The sequence below is a fragment of the Oncorhynchus gorbuscha genome, linkage group LG07 (assembly GCF_021184085.1).
Source record: "Oncorhynchus gorbuscha isolate QuinsamMale2020 ecotype Even-year linkage group LG07, OgorEven_v1.0, whole genome shotgun sequence".
In the NCBI taxonomy this organism is placed as follows: domain Eukaryota; kingdom Metazoa; phylum Chordata; class Actinopteri; order Salmoniformes; family Salmonidae; genus Oncorhynchus; species Oncorhynchus gorbuscha.
In genome coordinates this window covers 1,460,277-1,485,772 of record NC_060179.1, presented here as the reverse complement: position 1 = coordinate 1,485,772, position 25,496 = coordinate 1,460,277, and the positions used below count along the sequence as shown (strand labels likewise).

The 25,496-nt window shown below is 45.5% G+C and overlaps 1 protein-coding gene across 2 annotated transcripts in view; it reads left to right on the top strand.

Annotated features, from left to right (window-relative positions):
* The first annotated feature begins 15,409 nt into the window (after positions 1–15,409).
* LOC124039435 (LIM domain and actin-binding protein 1-like) overlaps positions 15,410–25,496 on the top strand; it is a 50,774-nt gene continuing 40,687 nt past the window's right edge. Inside the window, exons 1-4 of one of the 2 annotated variants that reach the window (XM_046355399.1) lie at positions 15,410–15,536; positions 18,030–18,212; positions 18,675–18,735; positions 18,842–19,318. In XM_046355399.1, the coding sequence (XP_046211355.1) occupies positions 18,076–18,212; positions 18,675–18,735; positions 18,842–19,318 (675 nt within the window). In that variant the 5' untranslated portion in view covers positions 15,410–15,536; positions 18,030–18,075. Of the gene's footprint in view, positions 15,537–18,029; positions 18,213–18,674; positions 18,736–18,838; positions 19,319–25,496 lie in introns of both variants that reach the window. The other variant, XM_046355398.1, reaches the window with a different exon arrangement.

Sequence of the window (25,496 nt, the reverse complement as noted above, 5' to 3'; positions counted from 1 at the left end):
GCTACGGGTGGGTGTTGTTATCGTGTAGGTGTTGGCTTTGGGGATGACCAGTGAGATACACCTGCTGGAGCGCGTGCTACGGGTGGGTGTTGTTATCGTGTAGGTGTTGGCTTTGGGGATGACCAGTGAGATACACCTGCTGGAGCGCGTGCTACGGGTGGGTGTTGTTATCGTGTAGGTGTTGGCTTTGGGGATGACCAGTGAGATACACCTGCTGGAGCGCGTGCTACGGGTGGGTGTTGTTATCGTGTAGGTGTTGGCTTTGGGGATGACCAGTGAGATACACCTGCTGGAGCGCGTGCTACGGGTGGGTGTTGTTATCGTGTAGGTGTTGGCTTTGGGGATGACCAGTGAGATACACCTGCTGGAGCGCGTGCTACGGGTGGGTGTTGTTATCGTGTAGGTGTTGGCTTTGGGGATGACCAGTGAGATACACCTGCTGGAGCGCGTGCTACGGGTGGGTGTTGTTATCGTGTAGGTGTTGGCTTTGGGGATGACCAGTGAGATACACCTGCTGGAGCGCGTGCTACGGGTGGGTGTTGTTATCGTGTAGGTGTTGGCTTTGGGGATGACCAGTGAGATACACCTGCTGGAGCGCGTGCTACGGGTGGGTGTTGTTATCGTGTAGGTGTTGGCTTTGGGGATGACCAGTGAGATACACCTGCTGGAGCGCGTGCTACGGGTGGGTGTTGTTATCGTGTAGGTGTTGGCTTTGGGGATGACCAGTGAGATACACCTGCTGGAGCGCGTGCTACGGGTGGGTGTTGTTATCGTGTAGGTGTTGGCTTTGGGGATGACCAGTGAGATACACCTGCTGGAGCGCGTGCTACGGGTGGGTGTTGTTATCGTGTAGGTGTTGGCTTTGGGGATGACCAGTGAGATACACCTGCTGGAGCGCGTGCTACGGGTGGGTGTTGTTATCGTGTAGGTGTTGGCTTTGGGGATGACCAGTGAGATACACCTGCTGGAGCGCGTGCTACGGGTGGGTGTTGTTATCGTGTAGGTGTTGGCTTTGGGGATGACCAGTGAGATACACCTGCTGGAGCGCGTGCTACGGGTGGGTGTTGTTATCGTGTAGGTGTTGGCTTTGGGGATGACCAGTGAGATACACCTGCTGGAGCGCGTGCTACGGGTGGGTGTTGTTATCGTGTAGGTGTTGGCTTTGGGGATGACCAGTGAGATACACCTGCTGGAGCGCGTGCTACGGGTGGGTGTTGTTATCGTGTAGGTGTTGGCTTTGGGGATGACCAGTGAGATACACCTGCTGGAGCGCGTGCTACGGGTGGGTGTTGTTATCGTGTAGGTGTTGGCTTTGGGGATGACCAGTGAGATACACCTGCTGGAGCGCGTGCTACGGGTGGGTGTTGTTATCGTGTAGGTGTTGGCTTTGGGGATGACCAGTGAGATACACCTGCTGGAGCGCGTGCTACGGGTGGGTGTTGTTATCGTGTAGGTGTTGGCTTTGGGGATGACCAGTGAGATACACCTGCTGGAGCGCGTGCTACGGGTGGGTGTTGTTATCGTGTAGGTGTTGGCTTTGGGGATGACCAGTGAGATACACCTGCTGGAGCGCGTGCTACGGGTGGGTGTTGTTATCGTGTAGGTGTTGGCTTTGGGGATGACCAGTGAGATACACCTGCTGGAGCGCGTGCTACGGGTGGGTGTTGTTATCGTGTAGGTGTTGGCTTTGGGGATGACCAGTGAGATACACCTGCTGGAGCGCGTGCTACGGGTGGGTGTTGTTATCGTGTAGGTGTTGGCTTTGGGGATGACCAGTGAGATACACCTGCTGGAGCGCGTGCTACGGGTGGGTGTTGTTATCGTGACTTTACCTAGCAAAGACTTGTCAATGACCTTGGAACCAGTGGGTTTGGCAACGAATATGTAATGAGGGCCAGTCGATTAGAGCATACAGGTCTCAGTGGTGGGTGGTGTATGGGGCTTTGGTGACAAAACGGATGGCACTGTGATAGACTACATCCAGTTCGCTGAGTAGAGTGTTGGAGGCTATTTTGTAAATGACATCGCCAAAGTCGAGGATCGGTAGGATAGTCAGTTTTACGAGGGTATGTTTGTGATAGAGGGTGATGAGAGGTCTACTTGGTCTTCATGGTGCTTAGTGGTGTTAACTCTGGGGCATTTCAGAACAGGTGTATATATACTGAGATCAAGTGACACTTAGATTGCTCACAGGTGGACTTTATTTAACTAATAATGTGACTTCTGAAGGTAATTGGTTGCACCAGATCTTATTTAGGGGGTTCATAGCAAAGGGGGTGAATAAAGTTTTAAAATTTTTATTTCACTACACAAATCTGGACTATTTTGTTCATTATAGGAAACCAAATATATATATATATATATATTTAATTACAGGTTGTAATGCAACAAAATAGGAAAAACGCCAAGGGGGATGAATACTTTTGCAAGGCACTGTATACAGTTGAAGTCGGAAGTTTACATACACTAAGTTGACTGTGCCTTCAAACGGCTTGGAAAATTCCAGAAAATGATGTCATGGCTTTAGAAGCTTCTGATAGGCTAATAAAAATAATTTGAGTCAATTGGAGGTGTACCTGTGGATGTATTTCAAGGCCTACCTTCAAACTCAGCGCCTTTTGCTTGACATCATGGGAAAATCAAATTAAATTCAGACGTCCACAAGTCTGGTTCATCCTTGGGAGCAATTTCCAAATGCCTGAAGGAACCACGTTCATCTGTACAAACAATAGTACGCAGGTATAAACACCATGGGACCACGCAGCCGTTATACCGATCAGGAAGGAGACGCGTTCTGTCTCCTGGAGATGAACGTACTTTGGTGTGAAAAGTGCAAATCAATCCCAGAACAGCAGCAAAGGACCTTGTGAAGATGCTGGAGGAAACAGGTACAAAATTATCTACATCCACAGTAAAACGAATCCTATATCGACATAACCTGAAAGGTCTCTCAGCAAGGAAGAAGCCACTGCTCCAAAACCAACATAAAAAAGCCAGACTATGGTTTGCAACTGCACATGGGGACAAAGATTGTACTTTTTGGAGAAATGTCCTCTGGTCTGATGAAACAAAAATAGAACTGTTTGGCCATAATGATCATCGTTATGTTTGGAGGAAAAAGGGGGAGGCTTGCAAGCCGAATAACCATCCCAACCGTGAAGCACGGGGGTGGCAGCATCATGTTGTGGGGGTGCTTTGCTGCAGGAGGGACTGGTGCACTTCACAAAATAGATGGCATCATGAGGTAGGAAAATTCTGTGGATATATTGAAGCAAGATCTCAAGACATCAGTCAGGAAGTTAAAGCTTGGTTGCAAATGAGTCTTCCAAATGGACAATGACCCCAAGGATACTTCCAAAGTTGTGGCAAAATGGTGTAAGGACAACAAAGTCAAGGTATTGGAGTGGCCATCACAAAGCCCTGACCTCAATCCTGTAGAAAAACCTGCTCTGTCTGGAGGCCTACTAACCTGACTCAGTTACACCAGCTCTGTTAGGAGGAATGGGCCAAAATGCAACCAATTTATTGTGGGAAGCTTGTGGAAGGCTACACGAAACATTTGACCCAAGTTAAACAATTTAAAGGCAATCTCTCTTCTATTATTCTGACATTTCACATTCTTAAAATAAAGTAGTGATCCTAACTGACCTAAAACAGGGAATTTTACTATAATTAAATGTCAGGAATTGTGAAAAACGGAGTTTAAATGTGTTTGGCTAAGGTGTATGTAAACTTCAGACTTCAACTGTATATTTAGGTTGCCCAAGTTTCATACAGTTTTTCACCACCTAGAGGAGAGGGATTGAATTACACCTTGAAAATATGATGACCAGTTGTCTTGATTATCTTCTTAGTGTCTGTATGTCAACATCTAGGGTGAGAGCAGACTAAGGAGAATGTGGACATCGGAAGATGCATGTTTCATGTTTGTGGGAAGCTTTATCTCTGGTAAAAGCATTCAAAACCAACGTTAATTTCCACAGATTATGAATATATTATTAATAAAATGAAACATATTATTGAAATGGCACCGTTACTACTCTTTCTGGAGTATGGTTAGGCAGGTGGCCTACACCTAAATTATAATCTCTACTCTAGTCTAATCTGAGTAGAGAAGACAAGCTGTTTCATGACTGATATTTAAGTGCTTAGACAATGTTTCCATTCAGTCTTTAGCCAAGTACGGTATAAAAATGTATGACGGCTGTGATGGAAGTTTCGGTACAATTTGATAAATGCCGACAGATCGTTTGTTGGACATGGTGCGATCTTCTTGCCGGTAAAATGTTTTGTGCGAGAAATGGCCGTGGAAATGAGTTTATGCGTAAATATTGATATAATAATCATCATATGGAAGTAAACTTGGAGTCACGTTTCAGTGTTGTGTCCCACTACGTCTCTGGAAACCGTGCTGTTTATTAGACTACAGATTTAATAAGTGATGAACTTCACAGGGTGGTGAAACAGGGTGGAGGAATGGGCCAAAATACCAGCAAAAAACCTCGTGAAGACTTACAGAAAACGTTTGACCTCTGTCATTGCCAACAAAGGGTATATAACAAAGTATTGAGATAAACTTTTGTTATTGAACAAATACATATTTTCCACCATAATTTGCAAATAAATTCATTAAAAATCCTACAATGTGATTTTCTGGATTTTTTCTCTCATTTTGTCTGTCATAGTTGAAGTGGACCTATGATGGAAATTACAGGCCTCTCTCATCTTTTTAAGTGGGAGAACTTGCACAATTGGTGGCTGACTAAATACTTTTTTGCCCCACTGTACCAGGAGTATATGAAAGCCACACAGAACAGCTCACCTGTTTTACCACAATTCTACCACAACACTATGGACAAAAAAATATAAATAAATACAAAAATGGAAGTGTTTGAATACAAATAGCTGCAGTCATTAAATGTGAAAATGTTTACCTTTTACTATATGGGAAAAGGTCCTTTTGACAGAAAATAAATCTTCACATAGAAACAAGAATGTAAGCAGGTGGAGTAATGAGTAGGATTCTGTGTTCAGATGGAAGTGAACACTTTATCTGCCATCCCAATAAAAACGACTTTAAAAATCCGGACATTTTATGGGAAAGATTTGCATGTTTGTGGACGATCCGCTGCTTTGTTGACACTTCACGGGACATAGATCGGTGCCCTGCGGCTTAATTTGGGATGTGCCTCTGCTGATTGATGTCAAAAAAGGAGGTAAAATACTGGCTCTTATTTTATAGTGAGTGTCTAAGGCCTACATTTATAAAATATTTGTATAAAATACTTCAACTAATTTCTTATGTGCCCCTGACCCATCAGCCATGGCATAACGTTAGGGACAGTGTTGGAACTGTTGGACTGGATGGCTCCACTTCCTGTCCATCTTCTTTCTCTCCTGCTAGTTCACCGTGCACTGAGCTTCCTTTCCCTCCTGAAACAGGTTACCGATGTGTGTTTGATAGTTGACCATGTAAATGTGAAAAACAATGCTGTGTTCATGTTCCAGGTACCTCCAGGCTCTGATCAGGCCCTACACCCAAACAAGGGCACTGCGTTCATCCACCTCTGGCCTGCTCGCCTCCCTACCACTGAGGAAGTACAGCTCCCGCTCAGCCCAGTCAAAACTGTTCGCTGCTCTGGCCCCCCAATGGTGGAACAAACTCCCTCACGACGCCAGGACAGCGGAGTCAATCACCACCTTCCGGAGACACCTGAAACCCCACCTCTTTAAGGAATACCTAGGATAGGATATGTAATCCCTCTCACCCCCCCCCTTTAAGATTTAGATGCACTATTGTAAAGTGACTGTTCCACTGGATGTCATAAGGTGAATGCACCAATTTGTAAGTCGCTCTGGATAAGAGCGTCTGCTAAATGACTTAAATGTAAATGTTGAAGGCACAGTAATTGGACTGTTTACTTGGTGAGTAATCCAAAGAGATGTTACCATTATAAAGTGGTAATCAGCAACTGAACACAGTCGATTATGTTCCCAACTATGTTGGTTTATGACCAATGTTGACGATAAAAAAATACAAAGGCTGAGGCTCAGCTGCAGGTTCCACATCTTGAACAAAGTCCTTAAAGTTTCTGACTGTGGCGGCCCTGCAGGTTCCTCTCCTGCTCATTTCAGGAGCGACGAGGTCGACTACATAAGTCAGCATCCGGCTGAAAAAGGACAGATAAGATAAATCTGACTGTCTCATACAACATAACTAATAATAAAACAAATTCACTAACTGCAATCTTCTTCTTTTGTCTGATTCTGACAGATGTCCAGGAAGCCGAACTCATTTGGGAGGTGTACACTGAATAAAAGGTTTCCAGGCTTTTGTATTCTTGAAGAAGGGTTCATTATAATTTTTCCAGAGGCAGCCTGCCTCCGGAAGAGGTTCAGAAAGGACCTGCACATAAAAGGGAGGGAATTCACATTGATAAGTCTACGTTTGAGGTGATTTAATCTCAAAATTGTAATGAGAAACAGTGTAGGGAAGTGGAAGAAGTATACGAGAGTTAGGTGTGTGTCACTATCAGAGAGAGTTAGGTGTGTGTCACTATCAGAGAGAGTTAGGTGTGTGTCACTATCAGAGAGAGTTAGGTGTGTGTCACTATCAGAGAGAGAGTTAGGTGTGTGTCACTATCAGAGAGAGAGTTAGGTGTGTGTCACTATCAGAGAGAGAGTTAGGTGTGTGTCACTATCAGAGAGAGAGTTAGGTGTGTGTCACTATCAGAGAGAATTAGGTGTGTGTCACTATCAGAGAGAGTTAGGTGTGTGTCACTATCAGAGAGAGTTAGGTGTGTGTCACTATCAGAGAGAGAGTTAGGTGTGTGTCACTATCAGAGAGAGAGTTAGTCACTATCAGAGAGTTAGAGGTGTGTGTCACTATCAGAGAGAAGTTAGGTGTGTGTCACTATCAGAGAGAATTAGGTGTGTGTCACTATCAGAGAGAGATTAGGTGTGTGTCACTATCAGAGAGAGTTAGGTGTGTGTCACTATCAGAGAGAGTTAGGTGTGTGTCACTATCAGAGAGAGTTAGGTGTGTGTCACTATCAGAGAGAGTTAGGTGTGTGTCACTATCAGAGAGAGAGTTAGGTGTGTGTCACTATCAGAGAGAGTTAGGTGTGTGTCACTATCAGAGAGAGAGTTAGGTGTGTGTCACTATCAGAGAGAGTTAGGTGTGTGTCACTATCAGAGAGAGAGTTAGGTGTGTGTCACTATCAGAGAGAGAGTTAGGTGTGTGTCACTATCAGAGAGAATTAGGTGTGTGTCACTATCAGAGAGAGAGTTAGGTGTGTGTCACTATCAGAGAGAGAGTTAGGTGTGTGTCACTATCAGAGAGTTAGGTGTGTGTCACTATCAGAGAGAGAGTTAGGTGTGTGTCACTATCAGAGAGAGAGTTAGGTGTGTGTCACTATCAGAGAGAGTTAGGTGTGTGTCACTATCAGAGAGAGAGTTAGGTGTGTGTCACTATCAGAGAGTTAATTAGGAGTTGTGTGTCACTATCAGAGAGAGAGTTAGGTGTGTGTCACTATCAGAGAGAGTTAGGTGTGTGTCACTATCAGAGAGAGTTAGGTGTGTGTCACTATCAGAGAGAATTAGGTGTGTGTCACTATCAGAGAGAATTAGGTGTGTGTCACTATCAGAGAGAGTTAGGTGTGTGTCACTATCAGAGAGAGAGTTAGGTGTGTGTCACTATCAGAGAGAGAGTTAGGTGTGTGTCACTATCAGAGAGAGTTAGGTGTGTGTCACTATCAGAGAGAGAGTTAGGTGTGTGTCACTATCAGAGAGAATTAGGTGTGTGTCACTATCAGAGAGAGAGTTAGGTGTGTGTCACTATCAGAGAGAGTTAGGTGTGTGTCACTATCAGAGAGAGTTAGGTGTGTGTCACTATCAGAGAGAATTAGGTGTGTGTCACTATCAGAGAGAATTAGGTGTGTGTCACTATCAGAGAGAGTTAGGTGTGTGTCACTATCAGAGAGAGTTAGGTGTGTGTCACTATCAGAGAGAATTAGGTGTGTGTCACTATCAGAGAGAATTAGGTGTGTGTCACTATCAGAGAGAGTTAGGTGTGTGTCACTATCAGAGAGAATTAGGTGTGTGTCACTATCAGAGAGAATTAGGTGTGTGTCACTATCAGAGAGAATTAGGTGTGTGTCACTATCAGAGAGAATTAGGTGTGTGTCACTATCAGAGAGAATTAGGTGTGTGTCACTATCAGAGAGAATTAGGTGTGTGTCACTATCAGAGAGAATTAGGTGTGTGTCACTATCAGAGAGAATTAGGTGTGTGTCACTATCAGAGAGAATTAGGTGTGTGTCACTATCAGAGAGAATTAGGTGTGTGTCACTATCAGAGAGAGAGTTAGGTGTGTGTCACTATCAGAGAGAGTTAGGTGTGTGTCACTATCAGAGAGAATTAGGTGTGTGTCACTATCAGAGAGAATTAGGTGTGTGTCACTATCAGAGAGAATTAGGTGTGTGTCACTATCAGAGAGAATTAGGTGTGTGTCACTATCAGAGAGAGTTAGGTGTGTATCACTATCAGAGAGTTAGGTGTGTATCACTATCAGAGAGAGTTAGGTGTGTATCACTATCAGAGAGAATTAGGTGTGTGTCACTATCAGAGAGTTAGGTGTGTGTCACTATCAGAGAGAGTTAGGTGTGTGTCACTATCAGAGAGAGTTAGGTGTGTATCACTATCAGAGAGAATTAGGTGTGTGTCACTATCAGAGAGTTAGGTGTGTGTCACTATCAGAGAGAGAGTTAGGTGTGTGTCACTATCAGAGAGTTAGGTGTGTGTCACTATCAGAGAGAGAGTTAGGTGTGTGTCACTATCAGAGAGTTAGGTGTGTGTCACTATCAGAGAGTTAGGTGTGTGTCACTATCAGAGAGAGAGTTAGGTGTGTGTCACTATCAGAGAGAGAGTTAGGTGTGTGTCACTATGTATCAGAGAGAATGTCTATTAATCTTAGTGTGTAAAGTACCAAACTAACAACTTCGGATGCATAACAGTTTCAAGGTGTGAGAGCTGTATGATAATGATTAAAGTAATGCATCATTTACAGATTGGCTGAATTGATTAATCATCAAAACAGGGTATATCCTATGATGGGTTGGGCACAGACAGCAAAATGACACGTTTCCTGTATTCTGGGACCATTGATATGCCCCTGACCGTCTCCTGGATAGTAGAGGAATGGTCTGTTCCTGGGTCTGTTCCTGGGTCTGTTCCTGCACCCCTGTCAGCTGACGATGCCCCTGACCGTCTCCTGGATAGTAGAGGAATGGTCTGTTCCTGGGTCTGTTCCTGGGTCTGTTCCTGCACCCCTGTCAGCTGACGATGCCCCTGACCGTCTCCTGGATAGTAGAGGAATGGTCTGTTCCTGGGTCTGTTCCTGCACCCCTGTCAGCTGACGATGCCCCTGACCGTCTCCTGGATAGTAGAGGAATGGTCTGTTCCTGGGTCTGTTCCTGCACCCCTGTCAGCTGACGATGCCCCTGACCGTCTCCTGGATAGTAGAGGAATGGTCTGTTCCTGGGTCTGTTCCTGGGTCTGTTCCTGGGTCTGTTCCTGCACCCCTGTCAGCTGACGATGCCCCTGACCGTCTCCTGGATAGTAGAGGAATGGTCTGTTCCTGGGTCTGTTCCTGGGTCTGTTCCTGCACCCCTGTCAGCTGACGATGCCCCTGACCGTCTCCTGGATAGTAGAGGAATGGTCTGTTCCTGGGTCTGTTCCTGCAAACCTGTCAGCTGACGATGCCTCTGACCATCTCCTGGATAGTAGAGGAATGGTCTGTTCCTGGGTCTGTTCCTGCACCCCTGTCAGCTGACGATGCCCCTGACCGTCTCCTGGATATTAGAGGAATGGTCTGTTCCTGGGTCTGTTCCTGGGTCTGTTCCTGCACCCCTGTCAGCTGACGATGCCCCTGACCGTCTCCTGGATATTAGAGGAATGTGTTCCTGGGTCTGTTCTCAATTGATGCACCGGAGCTTGCTGATGCAGTGGCACTAGACTTTGACCCAGCACAGAGATGAGGCTAGGTGCAGCCAAAACCCACCTCTGAATACTCTCTGCTGAACACAAACATCAGCTGGATATTTGGGAAACTGTATTAACATACTTGACCAAATTTGAATGCCTCTAGTTTAAATAGCTAACTAGTCCAGAACATAAGGGTAATTCAGATAGAATCACATGACTAGTTTGATAGTATGCTTTCAGAAAAATAAATAAAGTTGCTGTACATAAAGGGCGAAATGTGATTTCAATCTCGTGATGTAAGAGTGTCGTCATGGTGAATACATTTAACGTTACCTAGCAACCTGGATACATTAGTGATGGGTCTGAAAATCACAATGTATTTTATCGACGTGACTTGGTTTAATGAAAACATATTGAACCGTCTGGCAGTGGTTAAACTACAGGCATGCAGTGTCTTGTGATTCATTCCATTTGTTTAGCGAGTCAGACAACTTAAGCCAGCCGACTAAACTCGTTAAGTATCAGTTCCCCATATATTAAGCGTATCTTTAAAATACATTTTTTTAGACTAGATTGGGTCTAGGCGTCAGGTATCGTTATGGGTAAAGCTATTTAGGGTTTGATATATATCTCACATACACAACTACGCCCGACAGTGGCTAACGTTCAGCTGTAACGTTACAAGTATACAATGAGGTCTTGTCCATTTGGCTAGCTAGTCCGATACCAAAGCCAACCAACTACGCTAACGTAATTCACAAGTGTTAGTTCGGGATAAGGTAAGGATATTAGACGCGTTTCCCAAAGTTCGGCGCTACGTGATAACTGGTTCGCCATGTTTAAAACATTCAGACACAGTGGTAGTGATGACGTCAGACCGTCTGGTTCAGTAGCCAATAGAAAAATAGCCCCGTCTATCATCTTCAATGATTGGGTTAAGATGAACTGTCACTCCAAAACCAGTGGACCAATGGGGACTCATTGTCTTCGCCTTCCCTCTAAGCTCCGCCCTTCACGGAAAAATAATGCCCAAACTCCCAAATGGAAAAGACTGGTAGTGACAGCGGAGATACGAGTAGTGTAACCAAAAGGGAGAACATGCAGGCAAGAGGCAAAATGTATTCAATAGGATTGGTTGCTGGGACAGTTTAACTGAAAAAGATTTTTGCATTTGTTTTCAATTTTTTTATTTTATTATTTGTCATAGAGTTTTGCTCTCGCTTTAAAATGATTTGCTTACAAGTTTTGGGGGTTTTGATTTTCATATCTTATTTTTGTTAACAATTCTATACATTTTGCTTTCAATTGTTTGGTTTTTGATTTCAACATCCATTATTTCACCCGTCCTTCGAGAATATAATGTTTACATTCTCAACTGTATTTTTCATGTTCGGGATGTAATTTATTTTTTGAATTCAAAACATATGGTGTGAAATTGACCCATAGACTTGCCTAGTTAAATAAAGGTCACATAAAAAATATATAAAAACGTGAAATTCGTTGTGGGTCTGGTTGCAGCTCAAGTCAAACATGAAAAATACAGTTGCGAATGTAAATCAAAAACCAAACAATTCAAACCAAAATGTATAGAATTGTTAACAAAAATAAGATATCAAAATCAAAACCCCTAAAACTTGTAAACTCTGGGTTGTCACAATACATATGCCGTGAAATTGACCCCAGGCTTGCTACCAACCTTGTTATAAGGATAAAATCAAACGTGTTTCACATATGAATGCTATTTAACACTTTTTATAATAGGAATTAGTGGTTTGGGAAAGATTATCCCTTTCCAATGTTTTCTCATATTAGACAATATTTTCTGTACATTGTGTCACAGTAAAAGTGAAAGGGTACATAATTCTACTCAGGACCACTTCTCATTTCCAGATCTACAGAGTTTACACCCAGAAGAGCATCACTACTCATTTTGCAACCTTTAAAGAGGTCAATCAAATCTCATTTTGCAACCTTTAAAGAGGTCAATCAAATCTCATTTTGCAACCTTGCCACACGCGCCAAATACAACAGGTGTTGCTTACTTAAAGTCTATAACCAACAATGCAGTTTTAAGAAGAGGTTGTTGTCCTGGTACCACACTGCCAGGCCTCTGACCTCCTCCCTGTAGGCCGTCTCAACGCCACCGTTGTGTCATCGGTACACAATTTTCTGAACAAATGGAAGCTACAGAGACTAGAGACTCTACAATAGAGTGGGGGCTGCAGAGACTAGAGAGTCTGCACCATAGGAGTGGTAGTTACAGAGACTAGAGAGTCTGCACCATAGGAGTGGTAGTTACAGAGACTAGAGAGTCTGCACCATAGGAGTGGTAGTTACAGAGACTAGAGAGTCTACAATAGAGTGGTAGTTACAGAGACTAGAGAGTCTACAATAGAGTGGTAGTTACAGAGACTAGAGAGTCTGCACCATAGGAGTGGTAGTTACAGAGACTAGAGAGTCTGCACCATAGGAGTGGTAGTTACAGAGACTAGAGAGTCTGCACCATAGGAGTGGTAGTTACAGAGACTAGAGAGTCTGCACCATAGGAGTGGTAGTTACAGAGACTAGAGAGTCTACAATAGAGTGGTAGTTACAGAGACTAGAGAGTCTACAATAGAGTGGTAGTTACAGAGACTAGAGAGTCTGCACCATAGGAGTGGTAGTTACAGAGACTAGAGAGTCTGCACCATAGGAGTGGTAGTTACAGAGACTAGAGAGTCTACAATAGAGTGGGGGCTACAGAGACTAGAGAGTCTACAATAGAGTGGTAGTTACAGAGACTAGAGAGTCTGCACCATAGGAGTGGTAGTTACAGAGACTAGAGAGTCTGCACCATAGGAGTGGTCGTTACAGAGACTAGAGAGTCTGCACCATAGGAGTGGTAGTTACAGAGACTAGAGAGTCTGCACCATAGGAGTGGTAGTTACAGAGACTAGAGAGTCTGCACCATAGGAGTGGTCGTTACAGAGACTAGAGAGTCTGCACCATAGGAGTGGTAGTTACAGAGACTAGAGAGTCTGCACCATAGGAGTGGTAGTTACAGAGACTAGAGAGTCTGCACCATAGGAGTGGTAGTTACAGAGACTAGAGAGTCTACAATAGAGTGGTAGTTACAGAGACTAGAGAGTCTGCACCATAGGAGTGGTAGTTACAGAGACTAGAGAGTCTGCACCATAGGAGTGGTAGTTACAGAGACTAGAGAGTCTACAATAGAGTGGTAGCTACAGAGACTAGAGAGTCTGCACCAATAGAGTGGTAGTTACAGAGACTAGAGAGTCTGCACCATAGGAGTGGTAGTTACAGAGACTAGAGAGTCTGCACCATAGGAGTGGTCGTTACAGAGACTAGAGAGTCTGCACCATAGGAGTGGTAGTTACAGAGACTAGAGAGTCTGCACCATAGGAGTGGTAGTTACAGAGACTAGAGAGTCTGCACCATAGGAGTGGTAGTTACAGAGACTAGAGAGTCTGCACCATAGGAGTGGTAGTTACAGAGACTAGAGAGTCTGCACCATAGGAGTGGTAGTTACAGAGACTAACTACACAACAACTACATAATAACTAGATAATAACTAGATAATAATGACATAATAACTAGATAATAACTAGATAATAACTACACAACAACTACATAATAACTACATAATAACTAGATAATAACTAGATAATAACTACACAACAACTACATAATAACTAGATAATAACTACATAATAACTAGATAATAACTAGATAAAAAATACATAACAACATAATAACTAGATAATAACTACATAATAACTACATAACTAGATAATAACTACACAACAACTAGATAATAACTAGATAATAACTACATAATAACTACATAATAACTACATAATAACTACATAATAACTACATAACTAGATAATAACTACACAACAACTAGATAATAACTAGATAATAACTAGATAATAACTACATAACTACATAATAACTACATAATAACTACATAACTAGATAATAACTAGATAATAACTACATAATAACTACATAATAACTACATAATAACTACATAACTAGATAATAACTACATAATAACTCGATAATAACTACATAATAACTAGACAACTCTCCCCCAGCAGGAAATAACCCAGCAGTAATAATGTGCAGTTAGATGTGTTTGTGACACCAGATGAACCATTTCTCTGTAGGGTCACTGTTCTGCACTGTAGGTGTATTCCATGTAATAACTACATAATAACTAGATAACAACTACACAATAACTACATAATAACTACATAACTAGATAATAACTACATAACTAGATAATAACTAGATAACTAGATAATAGCTACATAACTAGATAATAACTAGATAACAACTAGATAATAACTACATAACTAGATAATAACTAGATAACAACTAGATAATAACTACATAACTAGATAATAACTAGATAATAACTAGATAACAACTAGATAACAACTAGATAATAACTACATAATAACTAGATAATAACTAGGTAATAACTAGATAATAACTACATAACTAGATAATAACTAGATAACAACTAGATAACAACTAGATAATAACTAGATAATAACAAGATAATAACTAGGTAATAACTACATAACTACATAATAACTACATAATAACGACATGACTAGATAATAACTACATAATAACTAGAAACATGTCTGAAGGTTAATGAGTACTCAGGCCATAGGGCCAAAGGGTTAGAGTTAAATAATGTGAGAGAGAGCACATTTAAACCTAACCTCATTCATACCTTCCTGTTCAGAGAGAGAGAGAGAGAGAGAGAGAGAGAGAGAGAGAGAGAGAGAGAGAGAGAGAGAGAGAGAGAGAGAGAGAGAGAGAGAGAGAGAGAGAGAGAGAGAGAGAGAGAGAGAGAGAGAGAGAGAGAGAGAGAGAGAGAGAGAGAGAGAGAGAGAGAGAGAGAGAGAGAGAGAGAGAGAGAGAGAGAGAGAGAGAGAGAGAGAGAGAGAGAGAGAGAGAGAGAGAGAGAGAGAGAGAGAGAGAGAGAGAGAGAGAGAGAGAGAAGAGGAGAGAGAGAGAGAGAGAGAGAGAGAGAGAAGAGAGAGAGAGAGAGAGAGAGAGAGAGAGAGAGAGAGAGAGAGAGAGAGAGAGAGAGAGAAGGGCCCAAGGCCGTGACACGGTATTGCCTACACAACCGTCCTGGTCACCCTACCTCAGTAACTCTCTGTAACTGTACAGTACAGTGTCCCAATGGGTGCTTAAAACACCTCTCGTTTGAGGACCGGGGTCTCCACAACTCTACTTTTGATACAACATACTATAGTTGATGATAGTACCTGTATCAAGGTGAGAGGATCTTAAAAGAGGAATTTTTTATTGATCACCATCATAGTACATCTGCTATTGGACTGCAGAGATTCCATCTGTGTTGTAAACGTATAGCTATAAACATTCTCTCGTCAGCTGTAATAAGGAAGGACAGAGGACTTTGGTCCGAGACGCTGGTTTGAAGCAGTACGTAACGTGTGTCTTGTGATGAGCTTGACGCTCCTGTGACTGCGACAAGGAGAGACGACCAGCGGACTTCACTAAAGGTAACGGCCAGATTGATAATAATGGTGTGATGTTGAGTAATATATGATATACAATAACAAATCCTCATTTGAATCAATGGACAAACAACTATCTGCATTTTTGATCTGTTTTGATGACGAAGTGTTTCACAACTCTGCGAACTCTGCTGTGTGTCTGAATGCGCTTGTCTCTTAATCATTCCAAATCAAGTAAAGTGGAGAGGCATTGTTTGGTCTTTGAGAGTTACATTGTAACATTGTAGTAGTAACAATATCATAGTAGAGTGACAAAATACTGTAATGTATTATATTCACCCTGCTCTGGTGAATGGAGACTGATTCCTCCACACTGCTCTGGTGAATGGAGACTGATTCCTTCACACTGCTCTGCTGAATGGAGACTGATTCCTTCACACTGCTCTGGTGAATGGAGACTGATTCCTCCACACTGCTCTGGTGAATGGAGACTGATTCCTTCACCCTGCTCTGGTGAATGGAGACTGATTCCTTCACACTGCTCTGCTGAATGGAGACTGATTCCTTCACACTGTTCTGGTGAATGGAGACTGATTCCTCCACACTGCTCTGCTGAATGGAGACTGATTCCTTCACACTGCTCTGGTGAATGGAGACTGATTCCTTCACACTGCTCTGGTGAATGGAGACTGATTCCTTCACACTGCTCTGGTGAATGGAGACTGATTCCTTCACACTGCTCTGGTGAATGGAGACTGATTCCTTCACACTGCTCTGGTGAATGGAGACTGATTCCTTCACACTGCTCTGGTGAATGGAGACTGATTCCTTCACACTGCTCTGGTGAATGGAGACTGATTCCTTCACACTGTTCTGGTGAATGGAGACTGATTCCTTCATACTGCTCTGGTGAATGGAGACTGATTCCTTCACACTGTTCTGGTGAATGGAGACTGATTCCTTCACACTGTTCTGCTGAATGGAGACTGATTCCTTCACACTGCTCTGGTGAATGGAGACTGATTCCTTCACACTGTTCTGGTGAATGGAGACTGATTCCTCCACACTGTTCTGGTGAATGGAGACTGATTCCTCCACACTACTCTGGTGAATGGAGACTGATTCCTTCACACTGCTCTGGTGAATGGAGACTGATTCCTTCACACTGTTCTGGTGAATGGAGACTGATTCCTTCACACTGCTCTGGTGAATGGAGACTGATTCCTTCACACTGTTCTGGTGAATGGAGACTGATTCCTCCACACTGCTCTGGTGAATGGAGACTGATTCCTCCACACTGCTCTGGTGAATGGAGACTGATTTCTTCACACTGCTCTGGTGAATGGAGACTGATTCCTCCACACTGCTCTGGTGAATGGAGACTGATTCCTTCACCCTGCTCTGGTGAATGGAGACTGATTCCTTCACACTGCTCTGCTGAATGGAGACTGATTCCTTCACACTGTTCTGGTGAATGGAGACTGATTCCTCCACACTGCTCTGCTGAATGGAGACTGATTCCTTCACACTGCTCTGGTGAATGGAGACTGATTCCTTCACACTGTTCTGGTGAATGGAGACTGATTCCTCCACACTGTTCTGGTGAATGGAGACTGATTCCTCCACACTGCTCTGGTGAATGGAGACTGATTCCTTCACACTGCTCTGGTGAATGGAGACTGATTCCTTCACACTGCTCTGGTGAATGGAGACTGATTCCTTCACACTGCTCTGGTGAATGGAGACTGATTCCTTCACACTGCTCTGGTGAATGGAGACTGATTCCTTCACACTGCTCTGGTGAATGGAGACTGATTCCTTCACACTGCTCTGGTGAATGGAGACTGATTCCTTCACACTGTTCTGGTGAATGGAGACTGATTCCTTCATACTGCTCTGGTGAATGGAGACTGATTCCTTCACACTGTTCTGGTGAATGGAGACTGATTCCTTCACACTGTTCTGCTGAATGGAGACTGATTCCTTCACACTGCTCTGGTGAATGGAGACTGATTCCTTCACACTGTTCTGGTGAATGGAGACTGATTCCTCCACACTGTTCTGGTGAATGGAGACTGATTCCTCCACACTGCTCTGGTGAATGGAGACTGATTCCTTCACACTGCTCTGGTGAATGGAGACTGATTCCTTCACACTGTTCTGGTGAATGGAGACTGATTCCTTCACACTGCTCTGGTGAATGGAGACTGATTCCTTCACACTGTTCTGGTGAATGGAGACTGATTCCTCCACACTGCTCTGGTGAATGGAGACTGATTCCTCCACACTGCTCTGGTGAATGGAGACTGATTTCTTCACACTGCTCTGGTGAATGGAGACTGATTCCTTCATACTGCTCTGGTGAATGGAGACTGATTCCTCCACACTGCTCTGGTGAATGGAGACTGATTCCTCCACACTGTTCTGGTGAATGGAGACTGATTCCTCCACACTGTTCTGGTGAATGGAGACTGATTATTCTCCTGCTGACTCTTCCATGTCAATCAGGTGTTGAGTTTTGGTGTCCTGTATTTTTAGAGGTGCTGTGACATCATTAAGGGGTGCTGTGACATCATCATCGGCCATGGAGGGGAGGAGTGTTCTGAGGCGTGCCCAATCTCTACGGAGCGTCTCTATGGGTGACGGAGACAAGCCTGCCTGGGCGGAGGCGGGGTTTAGAGACAGGATGAAGTCCATCTCCGTATCTCAGATGTTGACCAGGTGAGAGGAACCAGAACCAGAACCTTTACCATTTAACCACTAAGTCAATTCCAAGCTCCATAGGCACCAGGTTTTAATAAGTCAATTCCAAGCTCCATAGGCACCAGGTTTTAATAAGTCAATTCCAAGCTCCATAGGCACCAGGTTTTAATAAGTCAATTCAGGAAGTAAACTGAAAAATACAATTCAATGAAAACCTCCTTTTATTTTCAATGACTTCACAATAAACCGAAGGAGGAGAAACTATTCCTTTTAACACTTTCTGAATTGACTGACTGAAACGTAATGGTCTCTGACCCAGCTTTTAGCACATGACCAGCTCCATAGGTACAGGGGACCAGCTGGCATCTCTCAAATCCTTAACCATTAGGCGAGGGACATGCAACACAGACATATCAATGTCTGTTTTGGTGAATAAGATCACAGAGTATTGATGAAGGATTTGTCTTGTTCACATAACAGATACCAGGCCAGCCCTTCAGTAGAGGTCCCTACCCTGAACCATGTGGAGCACAAGACTGAGGTAAAACATCACACCACATTTCATGTCATCAACTTCTGATTGTCGACTGTCTCCGGATGGACACTAAGCAGCACCTGTCTTCTTCTTCTGATTCTTTCTCCAGCAGATAACCAAGCATCAGACCTCCTTCTCAACCGTCCGCGAGAAAACAAAGAGACAACTGGCACAGGAGCGCAAGCTGGAGTCCCTGACGACAAACAACGGAGTGAGAGAGACGACCCGTGGGTCAACTAGCCTGTTAGGAAAGACGTCCCAGGGGTCGGCCAGCCTGTCAGGGGAGAAGTCCCAGAGGTCGACCAGTCTCTCCCGCAGTAAGTCCATGTCCAGTCTCCCTGGGCCCTCTCCCAGAGTCGACCCGGCCGGGAGTATCGGAGTCCTGAAGGCTCTCTTCGAGTCAAAGGTCACCAAGGAGAAGGTGAAGAGCATCATGGGAGCTGTAGGCCAAACACCATCACGTCCCAAGATGGCAGCTGCGGCCCCAGCCTTCAACGGGTTGGTGGAGGAGAGAAAGGGCCCTATAGAGGAGAAAGCCGTACCTTCACCTGCACCTGCATCCCCGGCTAGAGAGGAGGTCACTACACAGGTGAGCCAAACAAATCAAAACAATCAAATCACATTTGATTTGTCACATGCCCCAAATACAACAGGTGTAGACAGTCACATGCCCCAAATACAACAGGTGTAGACAGTCACATGCCCCAAATACAACAGGTGTAGACAGTTACATGCCCCAAATACAACAGGTGTAGACAGTTACATGCCCCAAATACAACAGGTGTAGACAGTTACATGCCCCAAATACAACAGGTGTAGACAGTCACATGCCCCAAATACAACAGGTGTAGACAGTCACATGCCCCAAATACAACAGGTGTAGACAGTTACATGCCCCAAATACAACAGGTGTAGACAGTCACATGCCCCAAATACAACAGGTGTAGACAGTTACATGCCCCAAATACAAAAGGTGTAGACAGTTACATGCCCCAAATACAACAGGTGTAGACAGTTACATGCCCCAAATACAACAGGTGTACACAGTTACATGCCCCAAATACAACAGGTGTACACAGTTACATGCCCCAAATACAACAGGTGTACACAGTTACATGCCCCAAATACAACAGGTGTACACAGTTACATGCCCCAAATACAACAGGTGTAGACAGTTACATGAAATGCTTACTTACGAGCCCTTTCCAAACAATGCAAAGTTAGAAAGTAAGATAAGAAAATAAAGGAAATAGTAACAAAATAACAATAACATGGCTACATACAGGGAGTACCAGGTAATAACATGGCTATAAACAGGAAGTACCAGGTAATAACATGGTTATATACAGGGAGTACCAGGTAATAACATGGTTATATACAGGGAGTATCAGGTAATAACATGGTTGTATACAGGGAGTATCAGGTAATAACATGGTTGTATACAGGGAGTACCAGGTAATAACATGGCTGTATACAGGGAGTACCAGGTAATAACATGGTTATATACAAGGAGTACCAGGTAATAACATGGTTATATACAAGTAGTACCAGGTAATAACATGGTTATATACAAGTAGTACCAGGTAATAACATGGTTATATACAAGTAGTACCAGGTAATAACATGGTTATATACAGGGAGTACCAGGTAATAACATGGTTATATAAAAGTAGTACCAGGTAATAACATGGCTATACACAAGTAGTACCAGGTAATAACATGGTTATATACAGGGAGTACCAGGTAATAACATGGCTATATACAGGGAGTACCAGGTAATAACATGGTTATATACAGGGAGGTAATACGATGGCTATATACAGGGAGTACCAGGTAATAACATGGCTATAAACAGGAAGTACCAGGTAATAACATGGTTATATACAGGGAGTACCAGGTAATAACATGGTTATATACAGGGAGTACCAGGTAATAACATGGTTATATACAGGGAGTACCAGGTAATAACATGGTTATATACAGGGAGGTAATAAGATGGCTATATACAGGGAGTACCAGGTAATAACATGGCTATATACAGGGAGGAGTCAGTCTGTGGGTAGAGTCCAGTCAGTGTGTGGGTAGAGTCCAGTCAGTGTGTGGGTAGAGTCCAGTCAGTGTGTGGGTAGAGTCCAGTCAGTGTGTGGGTAGAGTCTAGTCAGTGTGTGTGGGTAGAGTCCAGTCAGTGTGTGGGTAGAGTCCAGTAAGTGTGGGTAGAGTCCAGTCAGTGTGTGGGTAGAGTCCAGTCAGTGTGTGGGTAGAGTCCAGTCAGTGTGTGGGTAGAGTCCAGTCAGTGTGTGGGTAGAGTCCAGTCAGTGTGTGGGTAGAGTCCAGTCAGTGTGTGGGTAGAGTCTAGTCAGTGTGTGTGGGTAGAGTCCAGTCAGTGTGTGGGTAGAGTCCAGTAAGTGTGGGTAGAGTCCAGTCAGTGTGTGGGTAGAGTCCAGTCAGTGTGTGGGTAGAGTCCAGTCAGTGTGTGGGTAGAGTCCAGTCAGTGTGGGTAGAGTCCAGTCAGTGTGTGGGTAGAGTCTAGTCAGTGTGTGTGGGTAGAGTCCAGTCAGTGTGTGGGTAGAGTCCAGTAAGTGTGGGTAGAGTCCAGTCAGTGTGTGGGTAGAGTCTAGTCAGTGTGTGGGTAGAGTCCAGTCAGTGTGTGGGTAGAGTCCAGTCAGTGTGGGTAGAGTCAGTGTGTGGGTAGAGTCCAGTCAGTGTGTGGGTAGAGTCCAGTCAGTGTGGGTAGAGTCCAGTCAGTGTGTGGGTAGAGTCCAGTCTGTGGGTAGAGTCCAGTCAGTGTGTGGGTAGAGTCCAGTCTGTGGGTAGAGTCCAGTCAGTGTGTGTGGGTAGAGTCCAGTCAGTGTGTGGGTAGAGTCAATGTGTGGGTAGAGTCCAGTCAGTGTGTGGGTAGAGTCCAGTCAATGTGTGGGTAGAGTCCAGTCAATGTGTGGGTAGAGTCCAGTCAGTGTGTGGGTAGAGTCCAGTCAATGTGTGGGTAGAGTCCAGTCAGTGTGTGGGTAGAGTCCAGTCAGTGTGTGGGTAGAGTCCAGTCAGTGTGTGGGTAGAGTCCAGTCAGTGTGGGTAGAGTCCAGTCGGTGTGTGGGTAGAGTCCAGTCGGTGTGTGGGTAGAGTCCAGTCAGTGTGTGTGGGTAGAGTCCAGTCAGTGTGTGGGTAGAGTCCAGTCTGTGGGTAGAGTCCAGTCAGTGTGTGGGTAGAGTCAATGTGTGGGTAGAGTCCAGTCAGTGTGTGGGTAGAGTCCAGTCAGTGTGGGTAGAGTCCAGTCAGTGTGTGGGTAGAGTCCAGTCAGTGTGTGGGTAGAGTCCAGTCAGTGTGTGGGTAGAGTCCAGTCAGTGTGTGGGTAGAGTCCAGTCTTTGGGTAGAGTCCAGTCAGTTTGGGTAGAGTCCAGTCAGTGTGTGGGTAGAGTCCAGTCAGTGTGTGGGTAGAGTCCAGTCAGTGTGTGGGTAGAGTCCAGTCAGTGTGTGGGTAGAGTCCAGTCAGTGTGGGTAGAGTCCAGTCAGTGTGTGGGTAGAGTCCAGTCAATGTGTGGGTAGAGTCCAGTCAATGTGTGGGTAGAGTCCAGTCAGTGTGTGGGTAGAGTCCAGTCAGTGTGGGTAGAGTCCAGTCAGTGTGTGGGTAGAGTCCAGTCAGTGTGGGTAGAGTCCAGTCAGTGTGTGGGTAAAGTCCAGTCAGTGTGTGTGGGTAGAGTCCAGTCAGTGGGTAGAGTCCATTCAGTGTGTGTGGGTAGAGTCCAGTCAGTGTGTGGGTAGAGTCCAGTCAGTGTGTGGGTAGAGTCCAGTCAGTGTGTGGGTAGAGTCCAGTCAGTGTGTGGGTAGAGTCCAGTCAGTGTGTGGGTAGAGTCCAGTCAGTGTGTGTGGGTAGAGTCCAGTCAGTGGGTAGAGTCCATTCAGTGTGTGTGGGTAGAGTCCAGTCAGTGTGTGGGTAGAGTCCAGTCAGTGTGTGGGTAGAGTCCAGTCAGTGTGTGGGTAGAGTCCAGTCAGTGTGTGGGTAGAGTCCAGTCAGTGTGTGGGTAGAGTCCAGTCAGTGTGTGGGTAGAGTCCAGTCAGTGGGTAGAGTCCAGGCAGTGTGTGTGGGTAGAGTCCAGTCAGTGTGTGTGGGTAGAGTCCAGTCAGTGGGTAGAGTCCATTCAGTGTGTGTGGGTAGAGTCCAGTCAGTGTGTGGGTAGAGTCCAGTCAGTGTGTGGGTAGAGTCCAGTCAGTGTGTGGGTAGAGTCCAGTCAGTGTGTGGGTAGAGTCCAGTCAGTGTGTGGGTAGAGTCCAGTCAGTGTGTGGGTAGAGTCCAGTCAGTGTGGGTAGAGTCCAGTCAGTGTGTGGGTAGAGTCCAGTCAGTGTGTGGGTAGAGTCCAGTCAGTGTGTGGGTAGAGTCCATTCAGTGTGTGGGTAGTGTCCAGTCAGTGTGGGTAGAGTCCAGTCAGTGTGTGGGTAGAGTCCAGTCTGTGGGTAGAGTCCAGTCAGTGTGTGGGTAGAGTCCAGTCTGTGGGTAGAGTCCAGTCAGTGTGTGTGGGTAGAGTCCAGTCAGTGTGTGGGTAGAGTCAATGTGTGGGTAGAGTCCAGTCAGTGTGTGGGTAGAGTCCAGTCAATGTGTGGGTAGAGTCCAGTCAATGTGTGGGTAGAGTCCAGTCAGTGTGTGGGTAGAGTCCAGTCAATGTGTGGGTAGAGTCCAGTCAGTGTGTGGGTAGAGTCCAGTCAGTGTGTGTGGGTAGAGTCCAGTCAGTGTGTGGGTAGAGTCCAGTCAGTGTGTGGGTAGAGTCCAGTCAGTGGGTAGAGTCCAGTCAGTGTGTGTGGGTAGAGTCCAGTCAGTGTGTGTGGGTAGATTCCAGTCAGTGGGTAGAGTCCATTCAGTGTGTGTGGGTAGAGTCCAGTCAGTGTGTGGGTAGAGTCCAGTCAGTGTGTGGGTAGAGTCCAGTCAGTGTGTGGGTAGAGTCCAGTCAGTGTGTGGGTAGAGTCCAGTCAGTGTGTGGGTAGAGTCCAGTCAGTGTGTGGGTAGAGTCCAGTCAGTGTGTGGGTAGAGTCCAGTCAGTGTGTGGGTAGAGTCCAGTCAGTGTGTGGGTAGAGTCCAGTCAGTGGGTAGAGTCCAGTCAGTGTGTGTGGGTAGAGTCCAGTCAGTGTGTGTGGGTAGAGTCCAGTCAGTGGGTAGAGTCCATTCAGTGTGTGTGGGTAGAGTCCAGTCAGTGTGTGGGTAGAGTCCAGTCAGTGTGTGGGTAGAGTCCAGTCAGTGTGTGGGTAGAGTCCAGTCAGTGTGTGGGTAGAGTCCAGTCAGTGTGTGGGTAGAGTCCAGTCAGTGTGTGGGTAGAGTCCAGTCAGTGTGTGGGTAGAGTCCAGTCAGTGTGTGGGTAGAGTCCAGTCAGTGTGTGGGTAGAGTCCATTCAGTGTGTGGGTAGTGTCCAGTCAGTGTGGGTAGAGTCCAGTCAGTGTGTGGGTAGAGTCCAGTCTGTGGGTAGAGTCCAGTCAGTGTGTGGGTAGAGTCCAGTCTGTGGGTAGAGTCCAGTCAGTGTGTGTGGGTAGAGTCCAGTCAGTGTGTGGGTAGAGTCCAGTCAGTGTGTGGGTAGAGTCCAGTCAGTGTGTGGGTAGAGTCCAGTCAGTGGGTAGAGTCCAGTCAGTGTGTGTGGGTAGAGTCCAGTCAGTGTGTGTGGGTAGAGTCCAGTCAGTGGGTAGAGTCCATTCAGTGTGTGTGGGTAGAGTCCAGTCAGTGTGTGGGTAGAGTCCAGTCAGTGTGTGGGTAGAGTCCAGTCAGTGTGTGGGTAGAGTCCAGTCAGTGTGTGGGTAGAGTCCAGTCAGTGTGTGGGTAGAGTCAGTGTGTGGGTAGAGTCCAGTCAGTGTGTGGGTAGAGTCCAGTCAGTGTGTGTGGGTAGAGTCCAGTCAGTGTGTGGGTAGAGTCCAGTCAGTGTGTGGGTAGAGTCCAGTCCAGTGTGTGGGTAGAGTCCAGTCAGTGTGTGTGGGTAGAGTCCAGTCAGTGTGTGGGTAGAGTCCAGTCAGTGTGGGTAGAGTCCAGTCAGTGTGTGGGTAGAGTCCAGTCAGTGTGTGGGTAGAGTCCAGTCAGTGTGTGGGTAGAGTCCAGTCAGTGTGTGGGTAGAGTCCAGTCAGTGTGTGGGTAGAGTCCAGTCAGTGTGTGGGTAGAGTCCAGTCAGTGTGTGGGTAGAGTCCAGTCAGTGTGTGGGTAGAGTCCAGTCAGTGTGTGGGTAGAGTCCAGTCCAGTCAGTGTGTGGGTAGAGTCCAGTCAGTGTGTGGGTAGAGTCCAGTCAGTGTGTGGGTAGAGTCCAGTCAGTGTGTGGGTAGAGTCCAGTCAGTGTGTGGGTAGAGTCCAGTCAGTGTGGGTAGAGTCCAGTCAGTGTGTGGGTAGAGTCCAGTCAGTGTGGGTAGAGTCCAGTCAGTGTGTGGGTAAAGTCCAGTCAGTGTGTGTGGGTAGAGTCCAGTCAGTGGGTAGAGTCCATTCAGTGTGTGTGGGTAGAGTCCAGTCAGTGTGTGGGTAGAGTCCAGTCAGTGTGTGGGTAGAGTCCAGTCAGTGTGTGGGTAGAGTCCAGTCAGTGTGTGGGTAGAGTCCAGTCAGTGTGTGGGTAGAGTCCAGTCAGTGTGTGGGTAGAGTCCAGTCAGTGTGTGGGTAGAGTCCAGTCAGTGTGTGGGTAGAGTCCAGTCAGTGTGTGGGTAGAGTCCAGTCAGTGTGTGGGTAGAGTCCAGTCAGTGTGTGGGTAGAGTCCAGTCAGTGTGTGGGTAGAGTCCAGTCAGTGTGTGGGTAGAGTCCAGTCAGTGGGTAGAGTCCAGTC